Source organism: Myxine glutinosa, chromosome 7 (assembly GCF_964187855.1).
Source record: "Myxine glutinosa chromosome 7, kmMyxGlut1.1, whole genome shotgun sequence".
NCBI lineage: Eukaryota > Metazoa > Chordata > Myxini > Myxiniformes > Myxinidae > Myxine > Myxine glutinosa.
The window spans coordinates 112,305,237-112,332,262 of NC_136267.1; the positions used below are offsets into that span (position 1 = coordinate 112,305,237).

The 27,026-nt window shown below is 43.5% G+C and overlaps 1 protein-coding gene and 1 long non-coding RNA gene across 2 annotated transcripts in view; one reads left to right on the forward strand and one right to left on the reverse strand.

The window, feature by feature from the left end:
- LOC137430614 (uncharacterized) overlaps positions 1-18,741 on the forward strand; it is a 130,716-nt gene extending 111,975 nt beyond the window's left edge. The window contains exons 19-21 of the mRNA XM_078782715.1: positions 2,118-2,366; positions 12,788-13,024; positions 18,074-18,741. Coding sequence (XP_078638841.1) covers positions 2,118-2,366; positions 12,788-13,024; positions 18,074-18,741 — 1,154 coding nt within the window. The remainder of the gene's footprint in view (positions 1-2,117; positions 2,367-12,787; positions 13,025-18,073) is intronic.
- Positions 18,742-19,337: 596 nt separating this feature from the next.
- LOC137431554 (uncharacterized) lies at positions 19,338-20,307 on the reverse strand. Its single transcript, XR_013624151.1, has 2 exons — positions 19,954-20,307; positions 19,338-19,533 (listed from the first exon to the last, which is right to left on the reverse strand). It is a non-coding gene; the product is annotated as an uncharacterized LOC137431554 (long non-coding RNA).
- Positions 20,308-27,026: the final 6,719 nt, after the last annotated feature.

The window sequence follows — 27,026 nt, forward strand, 5'->3', positions numbered from 1 at the left end:
AAGGAAGTTGAGGAAGCGATAAAAGCAATGAAGGGTAGAAAAGCGGGAGGGCCGACGGGAGTTGTGGGAGATATGTTGAAGGCAGCAGGAAGTTGGGGTGTGAAGAGAATGACAGAGATCTGTAATCTGGTGGTGAAAGAAGGCCGCATTCCAGTGGATTGGGAACTGAGTACCCTCGTCCCTCTATACAAGGGGAAAGGTGACCCTCTGGAGTGTGGCTCATACCGAGCGATAAAGTTATTGGAGCATGGAATGAAGGTATTGGAAAGGGTGTTGGAGAGGAGGATAAGGAAGAAAGTGAAGATCGACGAAATGCAGTTTGGATTCATGCCAGGAAGAGGAACGACAGACGCGCTTTTCATTGTGAGGCAGTTGCAGGAGAAGTACATGGAGAAGAGGAAGAAGTTGTTTCTTGGGTTTGTTGATCTGGAGAAAGCATTCGATAGGGTACCACGCAAAGTATTGACATGGGCATTGAGGAAGTTAGGAGTGGAGGAATGGTTGATCAGAGTAGTGATGGCAATGTACAAAAGAGCGCGCACAGCTGTAAGGACGAAGGACGGGAACAGTGGTGAGTTTGAGGTGAAGGTGGGAGTGCATCAGGGGTCGGTACTAAGTCCATTACTATTTGTAGCTGTGATGGAGGTGCTGGCTCAGAACGTAAAGGAGGGTTTACCGTGGGAGTTGTTGTATGCAGATGATCTGGTGTTGATTGCGGAAAGTATGGATGGACTGAAGGAAAAGATGACCACGTGGAAGGAATGTATGGAGACAAAAGGTCTGAAGGTGAATATCGGAAAGACGAAGGTGATGGCAAGTGGTAAAGCATGTGGTGAGGTGGAAAGAACTGGGAAGTGGCCCTGTGCTGTGTGTAGGAAGGGTGTCGGAGTGAACTCCATTCAATGTACAATGTGCCCTGAGTGGGTTCATCAAAAATGTAGTGGTCTGAGAGGGTCATTAACCAGTGTGGCAGCTACATTCAAATGTAAGGTGTGCACAGAGGGAGCTGCAGATGGAGGAAATGTTGAGTTGGATCTTGGAGATGGCGTGAAGCTGGAAGGTGTGAAAACATTTTGCTACCTCGGAGACATGCTGAATGGAGAAGGTGGATCAGACTCGGCAACGGTTGCTCGAGTGAGATGTGCATGGAAGAAGTTTCGGGAACTGGGTGGCGTGCTGATGATGAGGGGAGTGTCGTTGAAGCTGAAGGGAAAGGTGTATGCTGCATGTGTGAGAAGTGTTATGATTTATGGGAGCGAGACATGGGTAATGAACGTAGAGCAGCAACGAAGGTTGGAAAGGGTGGAAATGCGAATGGTTCGGTGGATGTGTGGAGTATCGTTGAGAGAGAGGAAGACAAATGATGAATTGCGAAAGATGATGGGAATAGAGCCTGTGATTGATGCTGTGAAGAGGAACAGGTTGAGATGGTTTGGTCATGTGTTGAGGAAGGATTGAAGTGACTGGTTGAGAAGAGTGATGGAAATGAATGTAGAAGGAAGCAGAGGACGGGGAAGACCGAAAAAGACTTGGCTAAAGATGGTGGAAGAAGAAATGCGGGCAAGGGGGTTAACAAGGAGAGATGCAGAAAATAGGGCAAAATGGAGAAGATTGTCATGGGGACCGCAAGGCTAACCCCCGCTCTAGCAGGGAAAATGGCCTTTAAAATGCATGTTGTGTGTGTTGTTTGTTTTTTAATGTAACCTTTATTTGGGATCAAATGTTACAGTGGCTTGACGTTTACATCTAACATTGGTGAAGGCATATCTTTCAACGTGTCTGTGTCAAATTCTCTTTTCGAGTTAAAGTCTTTGGTATGACTCATCCAGGATCGAAATCGAACCACCAACCTCACAGACTGAGTAAACCCTCGAACCACCACCTTTTTGCTGAAGGAAGCATGTGCTACTGCAAAATATCCTGAAGGTTAGGAGTATTCGCCTGGTGTTGGCTGAACAGTTAAGGTGGCTGGCTCAATATCATAAGGTCCTGAGTTCAAAACCACTATTGGAGTTCCTGATGAGTCATTAAACCATAAAAAGCTAGAACACTGTTCAATGTTCATATAGTGTTGTATATTCTTCTTTTATTTCTCATTTTATTTTGCTTTGTTTCAGAAGTTAATACAATTCTAGCAACTGGCAAGTACAAGATTGATGGAAAGGAGCTTCACATTGAGGCTCTGAATGGGTCCAGCTTTGACATTGATGCTTATCATGTGAAGCTGGAAGGTCTGGATGAAAACACACCATTAAAATTGGTCACATCGTTCATAGAACAGAGCAGTGGATGCAGTCACCTCGACTTTAATGTGGATTATGCGAAAAATGGGAAAGCAGCTATCATTACTTTTCTTCAACCTATTGGTGAGAAATATTGTACAGCACAACACTTTGTATGAACTTTGCAGCAGACTTGGCATGTGATGTTTGTTTTGAAACGCTTTGCTGTTCTTTTTCCTGATTACTTGAAAATGTTTGAACTTCCACTTCCGGTTCCTCCGGTGAGGTCGTGTTCTTCCAAGCTCTCCACGTCATCATAGTTAAATATTTTCCCCTTTGTGTTTTTGCCAAATATCTACTGTTTATTTTTATGTGTATGTGTCTCCTGTGTGTTTATAGTTAGATCTCGGTTTGTAAATCGTGCATACCTGTGTGTAATAGTCGTTTTGTAAACGCTGCGTTTGGGGCCTGGTCCCTCGAAGCTTCCCTGTCTCCTCTGTGGTTTTTGTTGTTTATTTACGTTCATTCTTTCACTGTATTTCCTTTTTCTTTTCCCGCCATACTTCCCCCCGAACATCGTACCCTTTGTTTAAAGTCTTAATACAAAAAAAAAAAAAAAAATCTTAATAATAATTTCCCTCTCTCCTCGTGGCTTCTCTCCCCAGACCGCGACCATTTGTTGTCCCACCTCGCCCGTTTTCTCTCCTTCCTCCATATCTCAATCCTCTCCAGCCGATACCTTTCCAATTCTAGTTTTCACCATACTCCTTCAACCTATCTCATTCTTCCTCCACTTTCACCTAACCTTCAAACAAAAAAATATATTGTTATGTGCTCCTCCCCGACCCCCTGGTCGCGGTGTACCTCCGAGCCCCGAGAGGAGTCGCGGCAGAAAAATGTGTTATTCTGTGTCAAAAATCAATGGTGAAACCACACCAATTGTTACTAACAAACAAATATTGTATTAAAAATCACACAAGAATAACAGTACATCAATGATAGCATTCAAAAGTACAATCAACATATATCTTATGATGGTACCATCAGCTAATATCAGGTAACTCACTGTGCTCCAAGTAAGTGAAAAAAGAACATTCCCCAATGTCACTATATTTCCGTCTTCGAGCTCAAGTTGATCCCCTCCAGCGATCGTCAGAAAGATGTCGAATCCAAACCCGAATCCCGTTCAGATGACAGGCCCAGTCACGCCGCCAAAACTGCACAAAGGCGTACGCGGCCAAGGCGGCAGAAAAGCGTCACGTGGCCAAGGCGGCAGAAAAGGGTCACGCGGCCAACAGCTGCGAAAAGGCGCACTCAAGGCGACTGGGAAATTCACACCCTCGGTAATGAATGTTTTACCGCTCCAAATCGGCGAACCTCAGGTTTGTCTTCAAAATCCGCGTTGCACACACACATCCCAAATAGACAGCTGAATGGTGAAAATGGCTGACGCGAAGCAAAGACCTTTCGCAATGAGCAAAGCGCGCGAGTCAAAATGGCCGACGGCTCGTACTCGAGACGTAATGACACAACGATGATTCCTCGGAATCCAACGCCAAACCTGACATGCAGGTTGATCAGTACAGCGATAACAACCCTATCGCAGGAATCCCTTTCCAGGAAACCCAAAGTTCACTCGTGACTCTTGCTCGACAACATTCGCTCAGGACAAAGAAACGACTCGCTTCTTCTCCGACTTCACTCGCTATGCCTCCTTTCTCCTCGTCTTCTTCCGGTTTTTCGTCCGGTTCCCGATCTGGTTTCCTGTTTCTTTTAACATTAACTTTTAACTTTTGAAACTAGAAATATCTTTGCCCTTTAAATGACAACAATAATAATACATGGAATCGGAAATATTTACAGTGGATGCAAACCACCACAACGGAAGTGACGAATCCGTAACAATATGTACAAATAATTTAAAAAGTTGGCTCCTCCTCCCGTACTAATACAATTGCTTATACACCTCCCTATTCCTTCGTTCTCTGCTCACCTGGCTGTCAATCTTGTATTCTTCTGTTCCTCCTTCTGAACCTGTTCTGGAATCCTTCATCCCCCTTCGCCCTGACCTCAGGGAATTTTCCCAGATAGTTTTCACGGTTTTGTTTTAAAATGTTTAAACTTTCCCCTGCAGTGTTGCATTCTGTTGTATATTATAACACGCTTTTCTTCTTCCTCTTTAAAAGGCTGTCTTCAATTTGCTCATCAAATCACTCCATTTAAAAAAAAAAAATTCAATATCTTGCAGTTCTTCCTTTCGACATCTTACTACAATTCACCAAATGTCCCTCCGTCTGTCTGTCCGTCCATCTGTCTGTCCATTCGAAGGTACCGCATAAATGGCTGAACCGATCGCAACAATATTTTGGGTGGGTAATCCTGGGATCTCCTGGAGTAAAATAGGCTATATTGTTTTTCCAATTTCAGCTTTGCCTCCAGCATTTTCAGGTTTAGACTCCCGTATAACGTTCTTTTCCCGGGTGCCGCATAAACGGCTGCACCGGTCGCTGCACAGCTGCACCGATCAGACTCCAACAACCAAATCGAATCGAATCGGATAAGCTAACAGATCGCTGTCTCCATCGATCTTGCCAAGGCCGTAATACCTATCGGCTCAAAGTCCTTTTAACTGTTGACATGGTAGTTTTTACAATGAAGGAAACATGTATCGGGAGTACATACGACATAGCGATTGTGAATGTGACAGCTCTGAGGCATCTTTTGCTTTGCATCGCAGTGACGGTGAGCACCAACATGGCGGCTGTGAGATTAAAATCTGGCTTCAAGCCCCCTCACCACCCAAAGCCTTCAACCAGACATATTAACACGCTCCTCCTCCTTCATTCCCGTTCTTCAAAGCAAAGTGGTAAAAATTGTTGTATCGCCATTATATATAACTAGCAACGGTACCCGCCCTAAGGGCGGGGCTTAAATTGGGGGGGGGGGCGTGATTTATATAAACATCCGTTAAATATCACACGCAAATCATCAAAATCTAAACAGTATTTTTTTAAATTTCAATTTCAAAAAAACCACATCACTGTTCATATCAGTAAATATTATTCCATGGTGTTTCAAATCGTGATATCAACTGTACGCTTTTCTTTAGGAAAAAAAATGGAATGATTTTGTACCTCTTCTTCAGCTTTGAACTTCAGGATAGACGACATTGCTGATAAAAGTTCCTTTTCTCTCTTTGAAGTTTTTGGAAAACATTTTTATATTGTCACTGCTGCAAACGCGACGCCATGGCATTATTCAGTACATTCATTCATTCATTTAATGATCATTAAACATTATTCTTACGCTCATTAAACGTTCATTAAACATTAAACGTTCATTAAACGATTACGAAAATAAAAACGAAAAGCATTACAAAATTACGTTCATACCGTCACATCAAACACTACCGTGAACGCAAACATCATCACAAACGTTACGTTACGTAATTCAAACCGTGGACACATGGAATATTGGAGAGCCCATTGCCCAAACGATTTGTCTACAAATACTGTTTAGATTTTGATGATTTGCGTGTGATTTGATTTAACGGATGTTTATATAAATCGTTTAAAATAAAATAAAAATGCCTTCAATTTCTGATATTTTGCCTTTTCATTTGGGCCTCCCAATTGAAGCCCTGCCCGCAGGGCTGGTACCAATGCTAGTTCTCTAAACTCACCTTCATTCCACCCCTCCTCTAACGTTTTCAAAGGGATCTCTGACTTTGCAATAAGAAACTCATTTTGCTCATGTGATTTGATATCACAAGAAACTCATTTTGCAATAAATGTTTGTTTTCCATTAATCGTCCAACACTTTCTAAAATCCCAACTCACCCCTCCTCTCCTAAACTCCCCCCCCCCCCCCACCCCTCTCCTCCTAAACTACCCCCTTGCCCTTACACTCCTAGACTCCCCCTTTACCCCTCTCCTTCAAAACTTCCTCTCACCCCTTTCCTTCAAAACACCCCCTCACCCCTCCCCTTCAAAAGTCCCCCTCACCCATCCTCTTCAAGTCTCCTCACCCTCCATTTGTCTCCAATTCTCCCCTCTCACCCCTCCTCCTCAAATCTGCCTCCTTCCCACTTCCTCTCACTTCCAACTCATACCTCCACCTCCTCCAACCCTCTTCCTTGTTATGCCCCCCACCCTTAAAAAAAAAAAATCACTGCACCTCATCCCATCACCATCAAACCTTTTGTGTGCCTCATCCTCCCCTTTCTCCTAACTCTTCTGTAATCTCCAACACACTATCAACAGCTCTCCCTACCTCTTCCTCTTCCTCTTCTTACCCTGCCCCTCCCCTGCCCTCCCCTGTCCTGTATCCGATGTTCCCCCTCCCTCTTCCTTCAAGGTATGGACCTCAAACAACCGGGGCCTTCTTTCAAACCTAATTGATCTCTCCTTACAGGTTGCTTCTGACAAACCAGACTTAATCTGCTCAACAGAAACTTTCCTCCTTCAAGATGTGTCTGATTCCTTAATATCTCTACCTTGTTACTCCGTCTTCCAGTATGATAGACCTGAGCCTCCTCCTGGTGGCGGGGTTGCTACCTTTAACAAAAACTCTCTTCCTCACTCTCATTGCACTGCCCTCTCTCTACCACACCCCCAGGAGTACCTCTGGCTGTGGCTTCCCCTCCACTCCCACCTTTAGTTCATTTCTGTGTTGTACCGACCAACAAACAGTGATGACTCCATTTATATCTCACTGTCTGACAACATGGACCAACTTCTGTCCACTCATACCAAATCTCTCTTCCTCATATGTGGCGATTTCAATTGTCATCATGCCAGCTGGCTGGGTGTGCGTACCTCTCGCACCAGCCATGGCACCTCAGCAAAGGACTTCTGTGACTCAATGGGACTAACACAATCTGTCAATTTCCCAAACTGGATCTCATTGAACAGAGCTTCTTCTCTTATAGACTTGGTTATGACAAACTTCCCTGCAAATGTCTGCTGTTTGTCATCTGCTCCAATTGGTTCATCTGATCATTTGCTTGTTAAAGTGGGCATCTCTCTGGCCATTCTCAGAGAGCCTCCTCAGCGACGACGAGTCTGGCATTTCACTCAGGCCGACTGCCATGGTCTTCAAGCATCCATCAATCATCTGAACTGGTCGCACATCTCTACTGCCTCCGACATCAACTCATCATGGGAATTCTTCCAAAACTCTGGTGGCGTCTGGTCAAATCTGTTTCTGGTGTTTGTTCCCCCTCCATCCCCTCCCTTACTTCAAACGGCTACACAGCTGACACTGCACGTGAAAAAGCTGAATGCTTCAACTTTGTGTTTGCCTCAAAAACTTGTGTCCCTAAACCCATCTCTCTCTCTGTACCCACCTTACCCAGTCGTACGCATCTGCTCCTGGAATTTGTGTCCTTCTCAACTGACAATGTGGAGAAGTTTCTGTCAAACCTCGACTCCGATTCTGCAACTAAACCAGAGAGCATCAGACAACGGGTCCTAAAATCCTGCTCTTCTGCTCTATCACACCTTCTCTCTGTTCTCTTCACCCTCTCTTTTGCTCAAGGTCATCTGCTATCAGCTTGGAAATCAGCCAACATTACTGCTTTACACAAAAAATGTACAAAAACAGATCCTTGCAACTATAGACCAATCAGTCTGCTCCCAATAATCAGTGAGGTCATGGAATCCATCATCGCTTCGCATATCAAATCCTTCCTCTTCTCCAATGGCTTGATCTCGGGTCATCAATTTGGATTCAGACCAGGTCATTCTACTCTGGACATGCTACTTCTGCAGATGAAAAATTGGTAAGAGACCGAGGACCCTGCCGGAATGTACTTTTTTAAAAATCGGCCATTTTGGACAAACATGGCGGCCGAACCACGTGACCGATGACGTCATCATTATTTGTTTTCTAAACAAATTCCTAGATTATGCTCAAGAAATTGCATCTTGATCGGATGAAGTTTTGTACTTGTCAAATTATGACATCATAATGGAGGCACCTATGACAACATTATTAACATATTTTATTCCCCATGGAGAGTTCTTTGCAATGAGCCATGTCTCAATTCTTTCTACTAGGGCATGCCCGTACTATATCTATATCTAAAATTATATCCCCCCCTCTATTTACATGAAATGGTTTGGTCCAAAGCGAACGGCTTGCGAGTACGGTGACAATCCCCCCCCCCCCCCCCCCCTCTATTTACATGAAATGGTTTGGTCCAAAGCGAACGGCTTGCGGAGTTTGGTAAAGAAAAGAAATCGCCATAGCGTGCCCAAACGCGCAGGAAAGCGAAAGAATCGCAAATTTAAGGAAATGCCCGTACTTCCGTAAGGAAGAGAAAAAAAATGAAAAGGAAAAACATTCCAAACCGCGAGGGAAAACAACACGGCACGTCGACACAACAACGTGTCCTGTGATTGGCCGTACGTGGCTGCCAGTAGCTGCCCCCCAAAAAAAGCTTTCACCGTCCGGCGACTGAATTTAAGGGGAAAAATAAAACGCTCTTCGCTTAAAACAACGCCCTTCGCTCTGACTGAATTGGGACAATGTTTTTATGTTTTTAATTGAATTACTATCCGTAATGGCGCACGCTCTCACGGGAGCTCCGGAAGGTCGTATATCGCAGTTACGATGAATCGCAAATTAGTTTTTATTAGTTTTATATTAGTTTTAAAACATAGTTTAACGCCAACATAGCGCCAACATAGTTTGCAAACGTGAAATAAATGAATACGCTCTCAAATGTGCCATCCGAGGCAGAGTGTGTTCGCCACGTTCGGCACACGCGATAGCTCGCTGCTCTCTGATTGGTTGAATCGTGTTTTGGACATAGCTCGGTAAGTAATTGTCCGATTAATATGAAACCTTGAAAAGGCACATCCTCGGGTCCCCAGCAATATACCTGGCAAGTTTAAAGTATATCGGACCCGTGGTTGTCGAGAAACAGCGGTCACAGACAAACAAACAAACAAACACACAGAGATTACTGGAATTATAGATAGATTCAGCACTTTCGGAGATATAGAGGTGCAAAGTTTTTCGTTTTTTTCAAGATGGCGGCCGAACCACGTGACCGATGACGTCATCATCATTTTTTTTTCTCCACCAGTTTATGCCGAAATGGCGGTCAAGAAATTGCATCTTGATTGGATGAAGTTTTGTACTTGTCGAATTATCGAAATATGATGTCATAATGGAGGCCTTGGGCCGAGAGAGTTAAAAATTGGGCACAGTCTATTTATTCCAGGGCAAGACAAATATGTGTGTAAAGATTGGCGATTCTATGTGCAATGGTGTAGATGTAGTACTGCATATAGACAGACAGACTGACCAACCAACCAACATACTTGTCGGAATCTTTTCCTGCAAGTAACAAACAGACAGACAAACAGATGAAAAATCGGTCAGAGACCGAGGACTTGACGGAATGCACTTTTTTATCAGCCATTTTGGCCAAATATGGCGGCCGAACCACGTGACCCGATGATGTCATCATTATTTGTTTTCTAAACTAATTTATTCTTCGATGATGCTCAAGAACTTTCATCTTGATCGGATGAAGTTTTGTACTTGTCAAATTATGACGTCATAATGGAGGCACCTATGACATCATCATTAACATGTTTTATTACCCATGGAGAGTTCTTTACAGAGCCATGTCTCAATTTTGTCTATTCAGCACTTTCGGAGACAAAGAGGTGCAAAGTTTTTCGGTATTTCCAAGATGGCGGCCGAACCACGTGACCGATGACGTCATCATGTTGTTTTTTTTCTCCACCACTTTATGCCGTCATGTCGCTCAAGAAATTGCATCTTGATTGGATGAAGTTTTGTACTTGTCGAATTATCAAATTATGACGTCATAATGGAGGCCTTGTGCGGAGAGAGTTAAAATTGGGCACAGTCTATTCCAGGGCAAGACAAATATGTGTGTAAAGTTTGGCGATTCTATGTGCAACGGTGTAGACGTAGTGCTGCGTACAAACAGACAAACAAACCAATCAACATACTTGCCGGAATCTTTTCCAGCATGTAACAAACAGACAGACAGACAGGGGTGAAAACATAACCTCCATCTACCTTTGGTGGCGGAAGTAAAAATTGAGACATGGCTCATTGCAAATAACTCTCCATGTGGAATAGCATATGTTAATGATGATGTCATAGGTTTCCATTATGACGTCATAATTCGACAAGTACAAAACTTCATCCAATCAAGATGAAATTTCTTGAGCATCATCTCGCGATAAATTGGTGGAGAAAAAATATAATGATGATGTCATTGGTCACGTGGTTAGGCCGCCATATTTGTTGTAACACAGCCTTAAAAACCACTGAAAACATGTCCTGGCGAGGGTCTGCAATCTCTGATTGCTCTTTCTCGTTTATTGTATGTGTTATGGGTCCGTTCATGTTTTCGTGTGTAATGCGTTAGCTCTTACACGAGCCTTGACTCTGTATACAAAATATATATTTTAAAATTCGAAGATTTTTCAAGTATATTGGATTTTTTCAAGTATTGTTTGCTTGTTTTTGTTTGTCTGTCAATCTGTCTGCTTGCTTGTTTGTCACTCACCTTCAAGTCACAATTGTAAACCTATAATCATGAAAAACTACTAAGCTGTAGAGGTAGTCACAACTGAGAAGCCAACTGATTTTAGGTCAAAGGTCATCTTGAGATCAAATTTCTAAAATCGTTATTTTTCATCCGATGGACTTCAAAAATTTGAAACAGCATTTGCATATTGATTCACTGAATTGGGAAACCAATTATTTTTGAGGTCAAAAGGTCAAAGGTCAACTTATGGTTGAACTTCTAAAATCATACATTTTTCTCTGAAAAATTGTCAATTTTCATCCTTTTAACTTGGAATTAAACAGCAATTGCATAGTGCCCCACTGAATGGGGAAAGTAACTATTTTTGAGGCCAAAATGTCAAAGATCAACTCTCGGTCAAACGTCTAAAATCATCAATTTTCATCTGAAAAATTATTAATTTTCATACGATTAAACCGAGCTTTGATTAAGATTGTCAACTTAAATCTTAATGATTAAATCTTAATCTTAATGCTGGGCCCTGTGCTTTTTCTGGTCTTTATCGATGATCTCTCCGACTCTCTGGAAAATCCTCTGTATCTCTTTGCTGATGACTCCACTCTCTGCCGCTCCATTCCTCTTCCCTCAGATCGGCAGTCTGCAGCCTCCTCACTCTCTGAAGACCTGGACAAAATCACAGACTGGTCAAACATGTGGAACATGTCTTTCAATCCTGACAAATCTCACACTCTTACTATGTCTCTCCGAAAAGATCGACTGGACAACCCTCCCATCTACTTTCTCAACAATCCTCTCCAAGAAGTTCTGTCGCTCAAGCTTTTGGGTCTCACCATCTGCCATGATCTTTCTTGGGAAAACCACATTTCCAAGCTGGCCTCCAAAGCCAGTCGCCGACTGGGCATCCTCCGTCGGGCGAAGTCCTTCCTAGGCACACCTGAGTTCCTCACCACATACAAGGCTTTCATCCGCAGCTCAATGGAATACTGTTCTCCCCTATGGGCTGGTGCTCCTGCCTCACACCTGGCTCGGCTTCACGCTGTTGAATCCAAAGCTTTCAGAATCATTGGAATCTCCCGCGATGAAGCTATCTCTGAGGGCCTTTCACTCACTCACCGCAGGCAGGTAGGTGGTCTTTCTGTCTTCTACCGACTCCTCTCCGGCCTTGCTCCCCCAGCTCTCTCTGTGCTCTGTCCCCCAAATATTCCTACAGGTCGCACAAGATCTGCCAGCCACCCTCTGATGGTTAAACTGCCGAAATCTCGGCTCTCTGCTCACCTTCACTCTTTCATTCCTCTTTTCTCCCGCCTCTGGAACAAACCCCCACACTCACTTCAATCACACTCCTCCCTCCAGGTCTTCAAAACAGCTGTTCACCACCATCTCTTATCTTCCCCCATCCAAAACCTTGATCTTTTCTACCCCCACTAATTCACCCCAGATCCACCTTGTTTGAAATTCCAACTTCTTTCCTGGAAGTCTTGGCAGTGTCCATATGTTTTATACCTCTCCCACCCCCCCCCCCCTTCCCATGCCCCCCCCCAAAGCCCTCTCCCTCCCACAGTTCTCTCGATGTCTCCATGTCTCTCGGTCCCTGCTCTCAAATGTTGCGTTTGTGTCCTTCCCCCTCTCTCCCCATCTTGTCTACCGCTCCCGATGTTATTTGTTTTGTGTGTCTGTCTTTCTGTGTGATTAATGTTCGCTCTTTCACGAGCCTCGATCTTGTATACAAAAAATAATAATAATAATAATATTTAAAAAAATGGACACTTTGATGTATCCATGGCAACTTTGTTCAATGTGTGAGTATGACACTTCGTCCTCCTGTCAAGTTTGGTTGAGATTGGATAATTATCGACCAATTGTATTGCGGTCAAAAATCCTCAAGAAGACAGAAAGGCTGTCTGACGATTTGGATTATGAAGACACCAAATTATTTATTTTGGTATTATTTACTATGAAGATGATTGGCAAACTGATAAAGAATTGGTGTTGTGTTGATCCATGCCTGCACTTGTTTTCCCAGCATGGAAAGGTTTTCAAAAGGCCTGCTCAAGTAGAAAGCTCCATAATCGATATATATTGGCGACTCCAATGCAAATGACAAAGTGGTTGTTTGTAGAAGGACTTCCAAGCAGCATCACCATGGCAGCTCTACATCAATATTTCCAAAGAGAAGCAGAAATCTGTGGTGGAGATATCAAGAACATCTTAATGACAAAGGACAATCAAATGGCATATCTGCAATTTGACAGCTCTGAAGGTAAATTTAAATCTCAAAATGTTATTAATATTTTGTTTTGAGATGTTCAAATGTGAACTGAAACCTTCCACGAAACTCAATGAAAGAAACATTTTCCTTCCTCAATGAAGGAAACAAGTGTCGTGCTCTTAATTTTTCGAATCATCTTCTTGGCTTTATTCCTTTTGCTCTCAAGAACTGCAAGTTGCACACAAAAATCTTCCATACGAAACTTTTCCATTTCAGCTTTGTTTGTTTTTTCAGTTTATTACGACACTCATGCACGACGTTTTAATTATTCGAAATCCCTTTCTACATAGAGCTGTAATTTTTATTTTTATGATAATTACCTCCACCACGGAAGGTTTACAGAGGTTATAAAAGGTGGACGAGGTTATGTTTACCTTCTTACACCAAAGGTGGACAGAGGTTATGTTTTCACCTCTGTCTGTTTGTGTGTCTGTCTGTTTGCCTATGAGCAGGATATCTCAAAAGATTATGGATGGATTCAGACAAACCTTGGTGGACAGCTTGGTTAGCTGTGTGACAAGGACGAATTGGTTTGATGTTGGAGAAGATTCGGATCTGGATACGAGATCTGGATTCGGATCGGGAAGTGATTCTTCGCTATTGAAAGACACAAAAATGATACAATACTGTATAACACGACACCTCAAAACATTATGGACAGATTCAGACGATAATTGGTGGACAGGTTGGGTGTCTGCCAATGACGAATTGATTCGATTTTGTTGAAGATCCGAAGACTATAATTTTTAAAGTGATTCTCGCCATTGAGAGCGAGGTCCAAAAACGATATATAGCATGATATTTAAAAAAGTTATGGACGGATTCGGACAAAATGAGTGGATGGACGAGATGGTTAGGTGACAAGAACAAGTTGATTAGATTTTGGTTAAGGTCCGGATGCAGATCTCGCCGATCAGTGGGATACAAAACATCAACTGTTCAGCCCGTTGGGCAATGTAATAAGATGAATCCAAGTCTCAACTGAGATGACCAGTTTTAATGAACAGCACAGCAAGCCACGTCACTCGGCCTTCACGTTGCAGTCAGGGTGGGGCAGCAGTCAGGTTTTTCAAGCTGATCATTTCCAGGGGCTTGTGGTCACTCTCGACAACGAAGGGCCGACCGGATAGGTAAGTGTGGAAGCGTTCGCACCCGAACACGACGGCTAGCATCTTGCGCTCAATGTTGGCATACCGTTGCTCCACCTCGGAAAGGCTCTTTGACGCGAAGGCGATGGGCTTGTTATCTTGCATCAGGCAAGCCCCAAGGCCTTTTGTGGAGGCATCGACCTGTAGTATTGTGGATTTGTGTGGGTCAAAGTAGGTTAGGCAGGTCTCTTGGCAGATGGTGTCCTTGACCTTTTCGAAAGCCTGGCTGTGGCTGGCTGTCCATTCTAGTTGCTCCGATTTCACCAGTTCCCGAAGGGGGGCTGTTAGATCAGACAGCTTTGGTATAAAGGGGCCCATGTACGTAATGATACCAAGTGCCTTGCGAAGTTCACAGACGTTTTTCGGGTCCGGTAAGCTCTGGATTGCGTCCACTTTTCCTGGGTCTGGGTGGGCACCTTGTTGGTCAAAGATGAGACCAAAAAAATGAATCTGTGGCTTTTTGATGCTGCACTTGTCGCTGTTGAACTGCAGGCCGAATCAGGCAACTGTTTTCAAGAGGTGGTGAAGGTTTCGGTCATGTTCTTGCTCCGTTTTGCCGTAAACGGCAACATCATCAGCAATGCCGATGACACCTGGGCATTCCTCAAGAAGTTGGTCCATCTTGGCTTGGAACACGTCCTGGGACATCACCAGTCCAAACGGCATTCGCCGGAAGCAGTAACGGCCATATGGCGAGTTGAAGGTCATGAGCAACTGGGAGGGAGCATCGAGCTTGATTGACCAGTACCCATTTTTGGCATCCAGCTTGGAGAAAACCATTGAGCCTGCAAACTTGTGCGTCAGCTCTTCAAGCGTGGGAGTACGGTGGTGACACCTCTTGATGGCACGGTTCAAGTCCTTCGGGTCCAGGCAAAGCCTACGTTTGCCGTTTGCTTTCCGCACATAGGTGAGGCTACTGACCCAGTCTGTAGGCTTGTCGACCTTCTGTATGATGCCCTGTCTCAGCATTATGTCCAGTTCTGACCTTACTTCGTCTATCATCTGGATGGGGCATCGACGTGGTGCATGTATTACAGGGGGCACATTGGGGTATACCACGATGCGATACTGGCCTGGGAAGTTTCCAATGTTGTCAAATTGGTCTGGATACGTGCTCAGCAGGGCGTCCAACGTGTTAACTGGCTTGTCACCCGTGCAGTTCTCCTTCACTGAGCAGTGCAGGGTGAGGAGTTCAAGGTCCCAACAGGTGGGCAGGCCGAGGATTGTGGGGCCAGCGGCCTTGACTACGAAGAACTCTGCATCGACCCACTCGGTATTCCTTTTCTTGCAGGGGACGACCAGGGTGCCAAATTGCCGAATTTGCGAGCCATTGTAGGCCGTTAGTATTGTCTGGGGTTTCTCCTGAATACGACCAGGTAGCGGCAGCCCAGAGGAGTCCACATTTTGGGGATACATTTGTCTGTATATCCGAAGGGGCAAGGTATTGCCCTCTGCCCCATTATCGACCTTGACTCTCAGGGAGTGAACACCAGCTCGGTCAGGTAGTGAAATGGCCAGGTCCGTGAAAATCTCTCGCCGGGAATCCATGGTCTGGCTGTGGGTTTTGATGGTGGTGAAACTCAACGTGTCGCAGTCCCCGTCGGGGTCTTCATCTCTCCCCAGGGTGTGGATGGGCGTTTGGGCGAAGGATTTGTGCCCTCTGGTGTCTGGGCGGGTTGTCTGCCGGCCTTGTTCTTGCCTCGCTCTTGAGAGACAGATGGCCTTCCAGTGGTTTTGCTTTCCGCATGCCTCACAGGTTGAGCCCCATGCTGGGCATCGGTTTCGGGGCTGGGGTGGACCGCTGCCACCATGTAATAAGATGAATCCAAGTCTCAACTGAGGAGATGACCAGTTTTAATGAACAGCACAGCAAGCCAAGTCACTCGGCCTTGTATCTCTCACCCGGTCTGCCAGCCCCCGCGCTCCTTCGCATATGCCACGCCCCCCGCTCACATATTCATATGACAGGCAATACCGTCTAGAACAGTGTTTGTCTGTCCGTATGTCCCCAGAAGGGTACACCAATCAGAGCTGAGGATCTGGTCACATGACGGGGAAGCATTTTGTAACCATTATAGTTGCATATTTTACGAAAAGGAAATATAATAACCTTCTGTGGAACGTTTTGGGTTCCCAGCTGGTGTTGTAAGGTTGGTAGTAGGTTTCAGAAATTCCTCAATACAATTATGATTTTGAAATGCAATCGACACAGATCTTGCTCCCGAATCTGGAAGTGAACAGATTATGAAGGTTCGCTGGTTTTATAATATCTCAATATATATCATCATTTAACATTTTATTTTGATATATTAATACTATAGTGCTAATTTGTGATTGGAATGATGAATGATGCTGTTTGGAATGAAAATATAGAGAACGTGCTGTCAATGCCTGACGTTCAACTGAAGGTGGCACAGGAATGTGGATTTTATCGGTTCATCGTTGGCCATTCACCGTTTTTTAACCAAGTCATTCACGAACCGGTTGTTGATGTCTGAAGTCAAAAAAATTCAAACTCCCCATACTGCTATCTATTGTATCCCCATACTGCAAACTGGTATCCTCACCCAGGTCATCCTATCCTCTTCAACTAAAGTATGAAACAAACTCTGCTACGGACGGCATTGTTAGACTATCCATCCTCTTTTTAATGGATAACATTTAGAATCTATAATAAATAACATTTTAAAGCCATTTAGAATCTTAATCCATCATTGTTTCCTCATTTGAGTCTCATCCTTCCTATTTCATCGTCAGTCATCTGCAGTGATTATGCACTATAAAAGATCCAAATCATCCTGACAGCAAATTTTAAATTGACCAAGGGTTACATAATTAAGGTTGTAGCGCATTCATTTGCCCCCCTCCCCAAGGGGGTTTTCTTCCCCGAGCAGGTTTTCCCCGCCATTGCCGTCAATGGGTTGCGTGTTGAGGTGTATAGCCATATTAAGTTAGCTTTATCGTGGCGTTTTTCCAAAGAAAAAGATTTATCGTGACGTTTTTCCAAAGACGCTTTTAAAAACAAAATTAATGATAATCGCATATTGTTAATGTTATTACAAAACAATATGAATACTACTAATGTCCCGCTTCCCTCAAGGGGTTTTTCTGGTGAGTCAACGTATATAAATAGCTTATTATGGCGTTTTCGTGGGAGCAATGGCCTCCACCAGAAGTAATGAACATTATTGAACAGTCATGAATATTATGAACCACAAACACGTATGATTAGCTTTTTAAACAGTCGCTAATGCTCTTTATAGCACTAAATTAAGAAATTTGGAGGAATCCCGACATGTGTGAGGTAAGTTTTACCTCCAGAACTGAGTGAAGATCTCATGTACTCTGGGTACCCCATAAGTGTTGGGTTAATAACATGACCCTTCCTGGCGCTAACGTGGCGTTTTTCGTAGTGAACTTTTGAAACTTGCTCCTTCTGTTTAAAACGAAACTGAAAGGGAGAAAGCTCAGGTTGGGCTCATTTACCAAGCAGCTAGCTTGCGCTTGCCAAGCCGGCCGTTCCTTAACGGTTTCGAATGGAGTGCTTGTTCGAATGCTTAAACCACTTGGCGATCTCTCCAGAAGGAACTTGGTAAATGGACACGCACCCAAAGTTATTGAGACCCGACCATAGATCGACTGTAAGCTATTTACCCCAAAGAGGAATGACCATTCCTGCCACTTCCATAGTGAGTGGGTGTGCGAGTGGTGTCAATGACAAAATTCATTTTAAAAGGCATTATAGCAAGTTCAATTTTTCTTCACAGTGCATGGAAATATGTCTATGGTAGTTTGACCTTGCAGGCTTTTACATGTTTGCATTAGTTATATCCCCCACCTGTGTGTATTGCAATATTTATCACTATCACTAACATTTGTATTTACCTTGCAGGTGCAAAGCAAGTTTTGGCGAAGAAACATTGCCTTGAGCAGACAACTCTACAGATGTATCGATACAACATTGAAGAAAATATTGTACTTCGTGGATGTAGAACTGTAGATGTGGAGTTTCCAAAGAAAGTGACATGCCATATCGACCACAACATCTTGAAGTTGATGTTGAAGAACTCCGTCTTCACAGAATACATTGAAAGAAAATTTGGGAGCATTTCTGCACAATTGCTATTTTACCCGCCCACGTCAATTGATGTTATACCAAGATTTAATATTGGAACAATATCCTCTTTAAACCTTTCCCAGCACTGGAGGAGTGCTGTCCATAAAATACTTGAAGAAACTATGAGCAGATTTGGTGAAAAAACATTTGCTGTCAGTCATCCCGAGGTTTGGAGCAGAGCAAGGGAAGAAATTGCACCATTAATGGATAATTCAAGAATCATCAGTTTTGATTTATCTTCACTGAATATACATTTGCATGGTGAAGTGAAGGATTTAAGGATTACTGGTGAGAAATTACAAAAGGCAGTTGAAAAAGCTCATCAAGATATTCAGCTTGATCCCAATTACATCGAAAGAATCCCACAACTGGAATTTTCAACACCAAATTTCAACACCAAAAAGAAAATCTCACTAAGTCGTAAAACAAAAGATTTCAAATAAAAGTCTGAAATACAGCAAACTACCAATGAGAGGTTCGAAGAGAATTCCATCACTGCATTCATCACTTGTTCAGATGAAGTTTTACTGCATTCAACAAAAGATTGTTTGGAGATTGCAGAGACTTTCTTGGGAAAATTGCGATCTGTAAAGAATGTTAGAAAGTGCCTCATTCCAAATACGGAGAGAATATGCACATAGGAGCACACCTGGAGCAATATTCTCAAACTTGTGGGGTCACCCCACACACATATATACCCACACATACATGCATTCACACACATATATATATACACACACACACACACACACACACACACACACACACACACACACACACACACACACACACACACACACACACACACACACACACACACACACACACACACACACACACACACACACACACACACACACACACACACACACATATATATATACACACGCATGCATATAAACACACGCACACATATATATACACATACACACGCACACATATATATACACACGCACACATATATACACACACATACATGAGAGCTAATGATGACGAATAATTCTCAAAATGGTTACTGTCGGTTGGAAATGGGACTGTGGAAACAATTCCTGACTCAGATTTAATACGACTGCCTGATCGTATCTGTGTAGAAGACAACATTTCTTTAGCAGAGGCTGTTTTCGGTAATTTGAACGAAATCCATTCAAACTATGATGCGCTGGCACAACGAGCCGTGTTGTGTCCAAAGAATGAATCCACATTTGTGATCAACGATGAGATACTGGATGCATTTCCTGGGGAAGAAAAGACGTACTTCAGCGCTGATTCCATTGTCTGTGATGACCCTGAAGAGGCACTAAATTATCCTATGGAATTCCTAAATCAATTAACTCCTTCTGGAATGCCATTGCACAAACTTCGTCTCAAAGATGGTGCTGTCATCATGTTACTCCGTAACTTTGATCCGAAACAGGGACTGTGCAATGGTGCAAGATTGGTTGTTAAAAGATTGTTGTCAAACATAATAGATGGAGAAATAATTTCTGGCAGTTACAAAGGAACACGCACATTTATACCCAGGATTAGTATTGCACCTTCCGATACAACACTACCATTCGTACTCAAACGCCGTCAATTTCCAGTTCGTGTGGCATTCTCTTGCTCAATAAACAAGAGTCAAGGTCAAACATTACACAAAGTTGGGATTTACTTACCAGAGCCCGTCTTCAGCCAAGGCCAATTGTACGTTGCATTGTCGCGTGCTAAACGATTTGAGGATGTCAAGGTAAAGGTAGTCAGGAATGGCCAACAGGGAAAAATTGATGGCCACAGTGGAATCTTCACCCGTAATGTTGTTTACCCGGAGGTCCTGCAGTGACACCATTCAGGCAACCAAAGGAGGGCACGAAGGAGAATAGTTAATTACTCCGACACTCTGCGGTGATTGAACAGACCATTGCTGCTGTTTTGATGCTTTTTCACTGCTGTTTTGATGTTTTTTCACTGCTGTTTTGATGCTTTCCAATCCTGTTTTGATGCTTTTTTTTTACTGCTGTTTTGATGCTTTCCAATGCTGTTTGGTTTGCTTTCCAATCCTGTTTTGATGCTTTTTTTTACTGCTGTTTTGATGCTTTCCAATGCTGTTTTGATGCTTTTTTTTACTGCTGTTTTGCCGTTTTATTTATATAAAAATGTCATTTCCCCAAAAAAATCTCAATGATTTTTTGTTGTTGTTGTTGTTGCATACAGGACCGAGGCTCGTGAAAGAGCTAACATTTATCACACAAAAAATCAGACACAAAACATATAATAAGGGTAGCGGTAGACAAGATGGGGAGCGAAGGGGAAGCACAAACACAACATTTGAGAGCAGGGACATCGGGAGATCTATGGGAGGGAGAGGGTTTGGGGGAAGAGGCGTGGGAAGGTGGGGGGGGGGGGGGGGGGATGGGGGGGGGGGAGTATAAAACACAAGGACACTGCAAGGACTTCCAGGAAAGAAGAACTTAACATCCCTCTCCTCCAAATATGCGAGTAAATGGGACAGCTGCTTAACATCCCTCACCTCCAAATATGCGAGATAATGGGACAACTGCTTAACATCCCTCTCCTCCAAATATGCGAGTAAATGGGACAACTGGCTTAACACCCCTCTCCAACAAATATGCGAGTAAATGGGACAGCTGGCTTAACATCCCTCTCCGCCGAAAGGACGGTGTACTCGGTGCAACGCCCCACATGCCCACACCAAGTGGTTGTTCAATCAGGTTGAGAATCAAACACAGACTTTAAAACATGAGTTCACTACCTTTTGACCCTCCTGCCAAGATCATCAATATTCGATGTATAATTAACATTTCCTTGAGTACTCCTGCGTCAAATTTACATGCTGCACCACAAAATAATTTTAATTTGACACTTGTAAAGAACTTGCACTGACGTACTTTATTATCCAATGTTGGTGATTAATAATATGCTGCAGAAGGTTTTCGCAAAAAAAAAAAAATAGCCTAACTTTAATTTGATGGAAGCTTTGATACCAGTGTGATATTTTGTTATTCATGACGGGCAAAACAAACATCTTCATACAGCAATACAAGACAAAGGTATAAGAGAGAAGAAGGTGAAAGCGAAGGCAATAGATGAGGGCAAGCGAGCAAGGGCATAGGGCAAGAAGAAGAGAGAAAATATTGGTCCTTAAGTGTTTTTCTCGGCTGTCTCGTGACGTCACCGGCGCTTCTCCTCCACTCAGCGGTCAAACATGACCTTGTCCAGTTATCCACCTATCAGCGTGCAGTCCACCTTTGACGTCTGCGGTGGTCTTCGCCAATCGGAGCGCTGCTTACTTCTCGGCCTTCTTTCCACCAATCCGCGGGAAGCTTCTTGCCCCGCCCGTGGCCAATTACAAGTCCTTCCTTTCTCCGTCCTTCCCATTGGTCAACTCCCGCCCAATAGCGAGTCGCTTCTTGCTCTGCCCCAGCCAATCACGAGGCCTATGGGGCGTGTCTTCGGCCTGCTTGAGTATGTGTGCTTGCCAGGCGGGATTGTTAGCCCTTGTGCTTGATGCCTGGCTTCCGGTTGGGTTTTATTGTTTATTTGGTTTAATTAATGGGCATTTAAATGTGGGATTCTAACTGGTGTCTATGGTGTGGTGCCAAAAGGGACAACAGATAAATCACATAGGGTAAGACGAACAGGGATAATCTACCCTTATGCCCAAGGCTCTTGACACCACTATTTTTTTTTGAAAGGGGCAACATCCGTCCGTGCTCGTTAACATGCCCTGCCCACTCGTGGCAGGGACAAATATACAACTTAATCCGAACACACGGTCTACACAGGTCCTCCACTTATTGTACATCGAAATGGTTCTTCTCCACGGCAATCGGAGCATGATACCTACACAAATCTACCTGACTCTACATATCACTAACCCCACAAACATACTTTAGTTACAAGATCTACTTCACCTCAGTGTGGATTAGTACCTGCACATATAATACTTCTTCAAAAATCAAATTTTGATTTAATTTATTTAATCCTAGGGATTATCTAGGGAAATCCTAGGGATAGGGATCCTAGGGAAATAAAATTTAATCCTTGGGAGGTTCACCGGGGGATTAAGATCTCCCAAGGTGACGGGTGGCCGAGCGAGCTTACTTGCAAGGCGTTCAATCAACCTACGGCGGTGTTAATACGCGTGGGGATGGAGGGCAGCGAGTGCTTACCTGCACAGTCGGATGAGGCACAGGGTTTCTCCGATCCACCAACAATTAAATGGGACAGGACATGGAATGAAAGTTCAACAGATAAAGGATTTAATAAAAATAATGCCAGGGAACAAGAAATGTGCAGTACTAAAATTCCTATTTGGGGCACCCCCACATGGCCTCGTAAAACAGCACAAGGGGATAAATAACTGAAAGCAATAAATGTGTGTGTAATGAATGTTAGCGGGTACTCAGCTCTGGTCCTCTTGACAATCTGGGGTCGTCACAGGCCCCATGTCCCTGCGCGGGAAAACACGCTTTGGCGCGAAGCTGTGTTCACTGCCACGCTGACGCAAAGTGAACAGGCCCTCGTTCCGTCCTCGTCCCACGCTTCACAAAGCCCTGAGGTCTCTCAGGCGCACACAGTCGCCACAAAGTCAGCACCAACGAATCAGGGAAAGAATGCATCCGCTCCTCCATGCAGCCAGGAACAGAATGCATGTGAATGCCACTGCCAAGCGCAAGCCTGAAATGCTACAGCACACAAGAAGTACCCAGCGCAAGAGGGAGAGCACAAACGGTGACCACTTGCAACCACATCCACGAAGCAAGAGAGGGAATAATGCCGGGACATGTCCTTTTTAGCCTAGGTCTCAAACGTTCCATGATGACGTCCGTGCATGCTCCAATCAGCGAATGCCATCTCATCGCTCCATCGCCCTGAATCATCACCTTTCGGGGTGGGACCTCACGGCCCTGCTTGCTTGGTGCCGCGATGCCTCGGCTGGTGGCGCCAGCGGTACTTCAATGTCCTGGTTCTGGTTACTTTATTTAATGTTTATAATTACACACCGATCGCTTGGCTGCTAGCGTGTGTAGTGTCGTGGCATAAGGAACAAGGGAAAAATCACAGAGGTCATTTACAAACAGGGGATTTACCCTTAATCCCTAAGCTACATCACACAAGAGCCACCCTCCGTTTGGCCACACGTCACACTTACTCCGAACATCCGGCCCTACTTAGTTACAGGAAGTGGCCACACGACATCTGGAGCATGGTAATCTACACAATCCTACCTGGACTAAGGTATTTCATTGCCTACCCCCCACAAACGTCACAATACATAAAGGTACTGACATTTATCTAACTACATCATCAAGATAAAATAACTTTTCCTCAAATAAAAATAACTGTGCAGAATTGCAAAAATCATACATACCTTTCTCATGAGAACAACTCCTTTCCTTTTGTATTGGAAACAAAATGGTGGAAGAGTAATGTCACTATCTACCACTACATGGCAGCACCATCTTGACAATGTTTCCATTAACCCCACGTTCCAACTAACCCCACCTTCCCCTATATATCCATAAATGGTTTTCACAATAAGTCAACCTCCATAAATGACCACAAATGTCACAATGAAAATCCATTAAAAGTCAAGTAGCCAATAAAACTATAGTATGAACATAAATCAGCATTTTTGTCTGTTTGAGGAAATAGCTCATGATTCTCAGAAATCAGGTTAAAATGCCATCAGCCATGCTTGTTTATTGCATTCTGATGTGGTTTTAATTAATATCAAAAGAATGTCAGCCTCGATACCCGAAAAACATTTTTATAGACGCACACTTCCAAATGTCCTATAATGTATGATATACATGTACTGGCTCTCATTGAAAGGAAATTTTATGTGATCGCTCATTCGACGTTCACAATTCATGCAACTTCTTCTGACTACTGCAGTTACAGACACAGAAGGGCTCAAAAAATTAGATGCTCAACCCTACACTCAAAATACAGGAGATTTGTTGAAGGCACAGTTCGGGAAAAACACCACTATAGAATCCTTTTCTTTATATATTTCGATGGCAAAGTTCGTTTTTGTACAACTAGCAATGGTACCCGCCCCATGGACGGGGCTTCAATTGGGAAGCCCAAATGAAAAGGAAAAATATCAGAAATTGAAGGTTTTTTTATTTGAAACGATTCATATAAACATCCGTTGAATCATATCACACACAAATCATTAAAATCTAAACAGTACATGGCGCCCATTTTGAAAAAAGATTGAATTCTGCGAAACGGAAGTGGCCGCTACACGTCTTTCTCAGTCGCACGTTTATGTGTAAAGAGTGCGCGCCGAATCTGTAACACGGAAGCGGCCGCTACACCTGTTTCTCAGTCGCTTTGCACACGCTGCCATGTTACTTCGAAGCCGCACATTTATATAGGAAGAGTTTGTCAGGAATCGATCTACTCTCTCTTGGTACATAGAATAAACAGTATTTGTAGAATTTCAACAAAAGCTACATCACTGTTCATATCGGTAAATATTATTCCATCGTGTTTGGAAAAACTGGAAAACTTTTTAAATCGGGAAAAAATTGTAAAAACAATATAACCTATTTTACTCCCAGGGGTCCCAGGAATACCCACCCAATATATCGTGCGATCGGTCCAGCTGTTTTTGCGGTACCTTCGAACGGACAGACGGACATTTGGTGAATTATAGTTGGATGTGGTGATTTTAATTGTCAGAATGAAGCCATGGCACTTCATCAAAGGACATCTGCGACTCCATGGGACTGGCTCAATCTGTGAGCTTTCCAAGCCAGATTTCTCCCAATGGCAAATCCTTCCTTCTGGACTTAGTGATGACAAACTTCTCCACAAATGTCTCTGGCTCTTCCTCTGCTCCAGTTGTTTCATCTGATCATATGTTTTTGAGATTCAATATCTCTGCTCTGACTATCCTCAGAGAGCTGCATTAGCACCGGTAAATATGGCAGTTCACTCAGGCGGATTTGCAGGACTGCAAGCCACCAACTCAGTTCATGATTGGTCTCCTATGTCTACTGCCCCTGACATTCACTCAGCTTGGGAATTCCCCGTCTCGTCTTCAGTTAGCCGATCCTTCTTCTCACCCATGGTACAGTGTAACCTGTAGTGAGGCAGTTGCTCTGAAACAACCTACCTTCTCTTCCTAGAAGGCAAACCCAACCATAAACAATCTCAGATCATTCCACAAAGCCAACAACAATTGTGTGTCCACTCTCAGGAGAGCAAGACAACGTTTGTCCAACCTCAAGATTGAATTTTAAAACTTGTCTCCCTCCTCTAAAACTTGTTGGTGCCTTGTTAAATATACTCTGGAATATGATCCATCCCACCCCATCCCATGTTTTTTCCTCTATTGAAATGGCACCACAGCCGACTCCACTCGTGAAAAGGCCAAAATGCCACAATTCTGTGTTTGCTTCCAAATCTTGTGTTTCCAACCCTTCGCTCTGTGTACCTATCCGACCCAGTCACACCCAACTGCTCCCAGACTGTCTTTTGCACATGAGAAGGTGGAGAATGTTCTGGCAAACTTCGAATGTGATTCCATAACTGGACCCACAGGCATTCATTAGCTGGCATGTCCTAAAAACCTGCTCTCTGCTGCTCTTGCATTCCTCTTTCTGCTCTGTTCACCCTAACATTTGCCCGAGGTCATCTTCAATCTGCTTGGAAATCAGCCGACATCACTACATTACATAAATAAAGTACAAAAAACTGAGCTTAGTACAAAACTGAGTACAAAAAACAAAAAATAAAGTACAAGACTGAGCAGCTTACTTCCGATCATCATCAAGGTCATGGAATCCATTACGGCAGTTGACATAAAATCCTTCCTTTTCTCCAACGACATCATCTCAGATCATCAATTCAGATTCAGACATGGTCACAACTTTGGACGTGCTGTTTCTACTCTACCAACAATTGATGGAGGTCCTCAATGTCAGACATGAGATCAGGGCCATCTCTCTAGACATATCTCAAGCTTACGATATAATCTGGCATCTTGCCTAACTCTCCAAACTCTCTGCCTATGATATTGAAAGCCAACTCCACACATGACTTACTGACTTCTTCTACCCTCATAGCCAACAGATCTCTCGAGGGAATACTTTCGTCTTCTCTCCCTGTCAAGGCTGGAGTGGCCCATGGTGGTGTTCTGAGCCCCATCCTAATCCTAACCCTAATCTTCATCAACGACCTCTCTGACGCTCTGGAAAATCCTCCATCTTTTTGCTGATGATTCCATCCTCGACAATAGTCAGGTTCACTATGTTTTTTCGTTCAAAATTTTGGTAGATTAGCAAAACTATACATTTTTGGAATATTCAGAGCATGAGGAATCCAAAAATCAATGTTTACATTTGCGTAGACACCTTTGCGAAAATGACACTCAGGACAGTGATGAAGATTTGTAAAAGCATATTCCTGAACGGTATAGACCTCGTAGATCCTGTGTATAGGACTTATAGTTCAATCTGATACTACCTATAACTTCCTATAACAACCTATAACTTCAAAGGACTTGCAATATCATGTATTATGTAATACAGTTATATCACAAATATAAAGACAATGGTTTTCAATTACCTTTGTTTGTTGCTTTTCTATAACCCTGAGCACTATTTTGAGGCCTTTATTGGATTCCTTGACCCAGAAAACATAGGATTAGCATATTTAATTAAGTCTCTAGGTTGACTAGAAGCTGGGATCGCGCAAAATATGTATTTTAAGG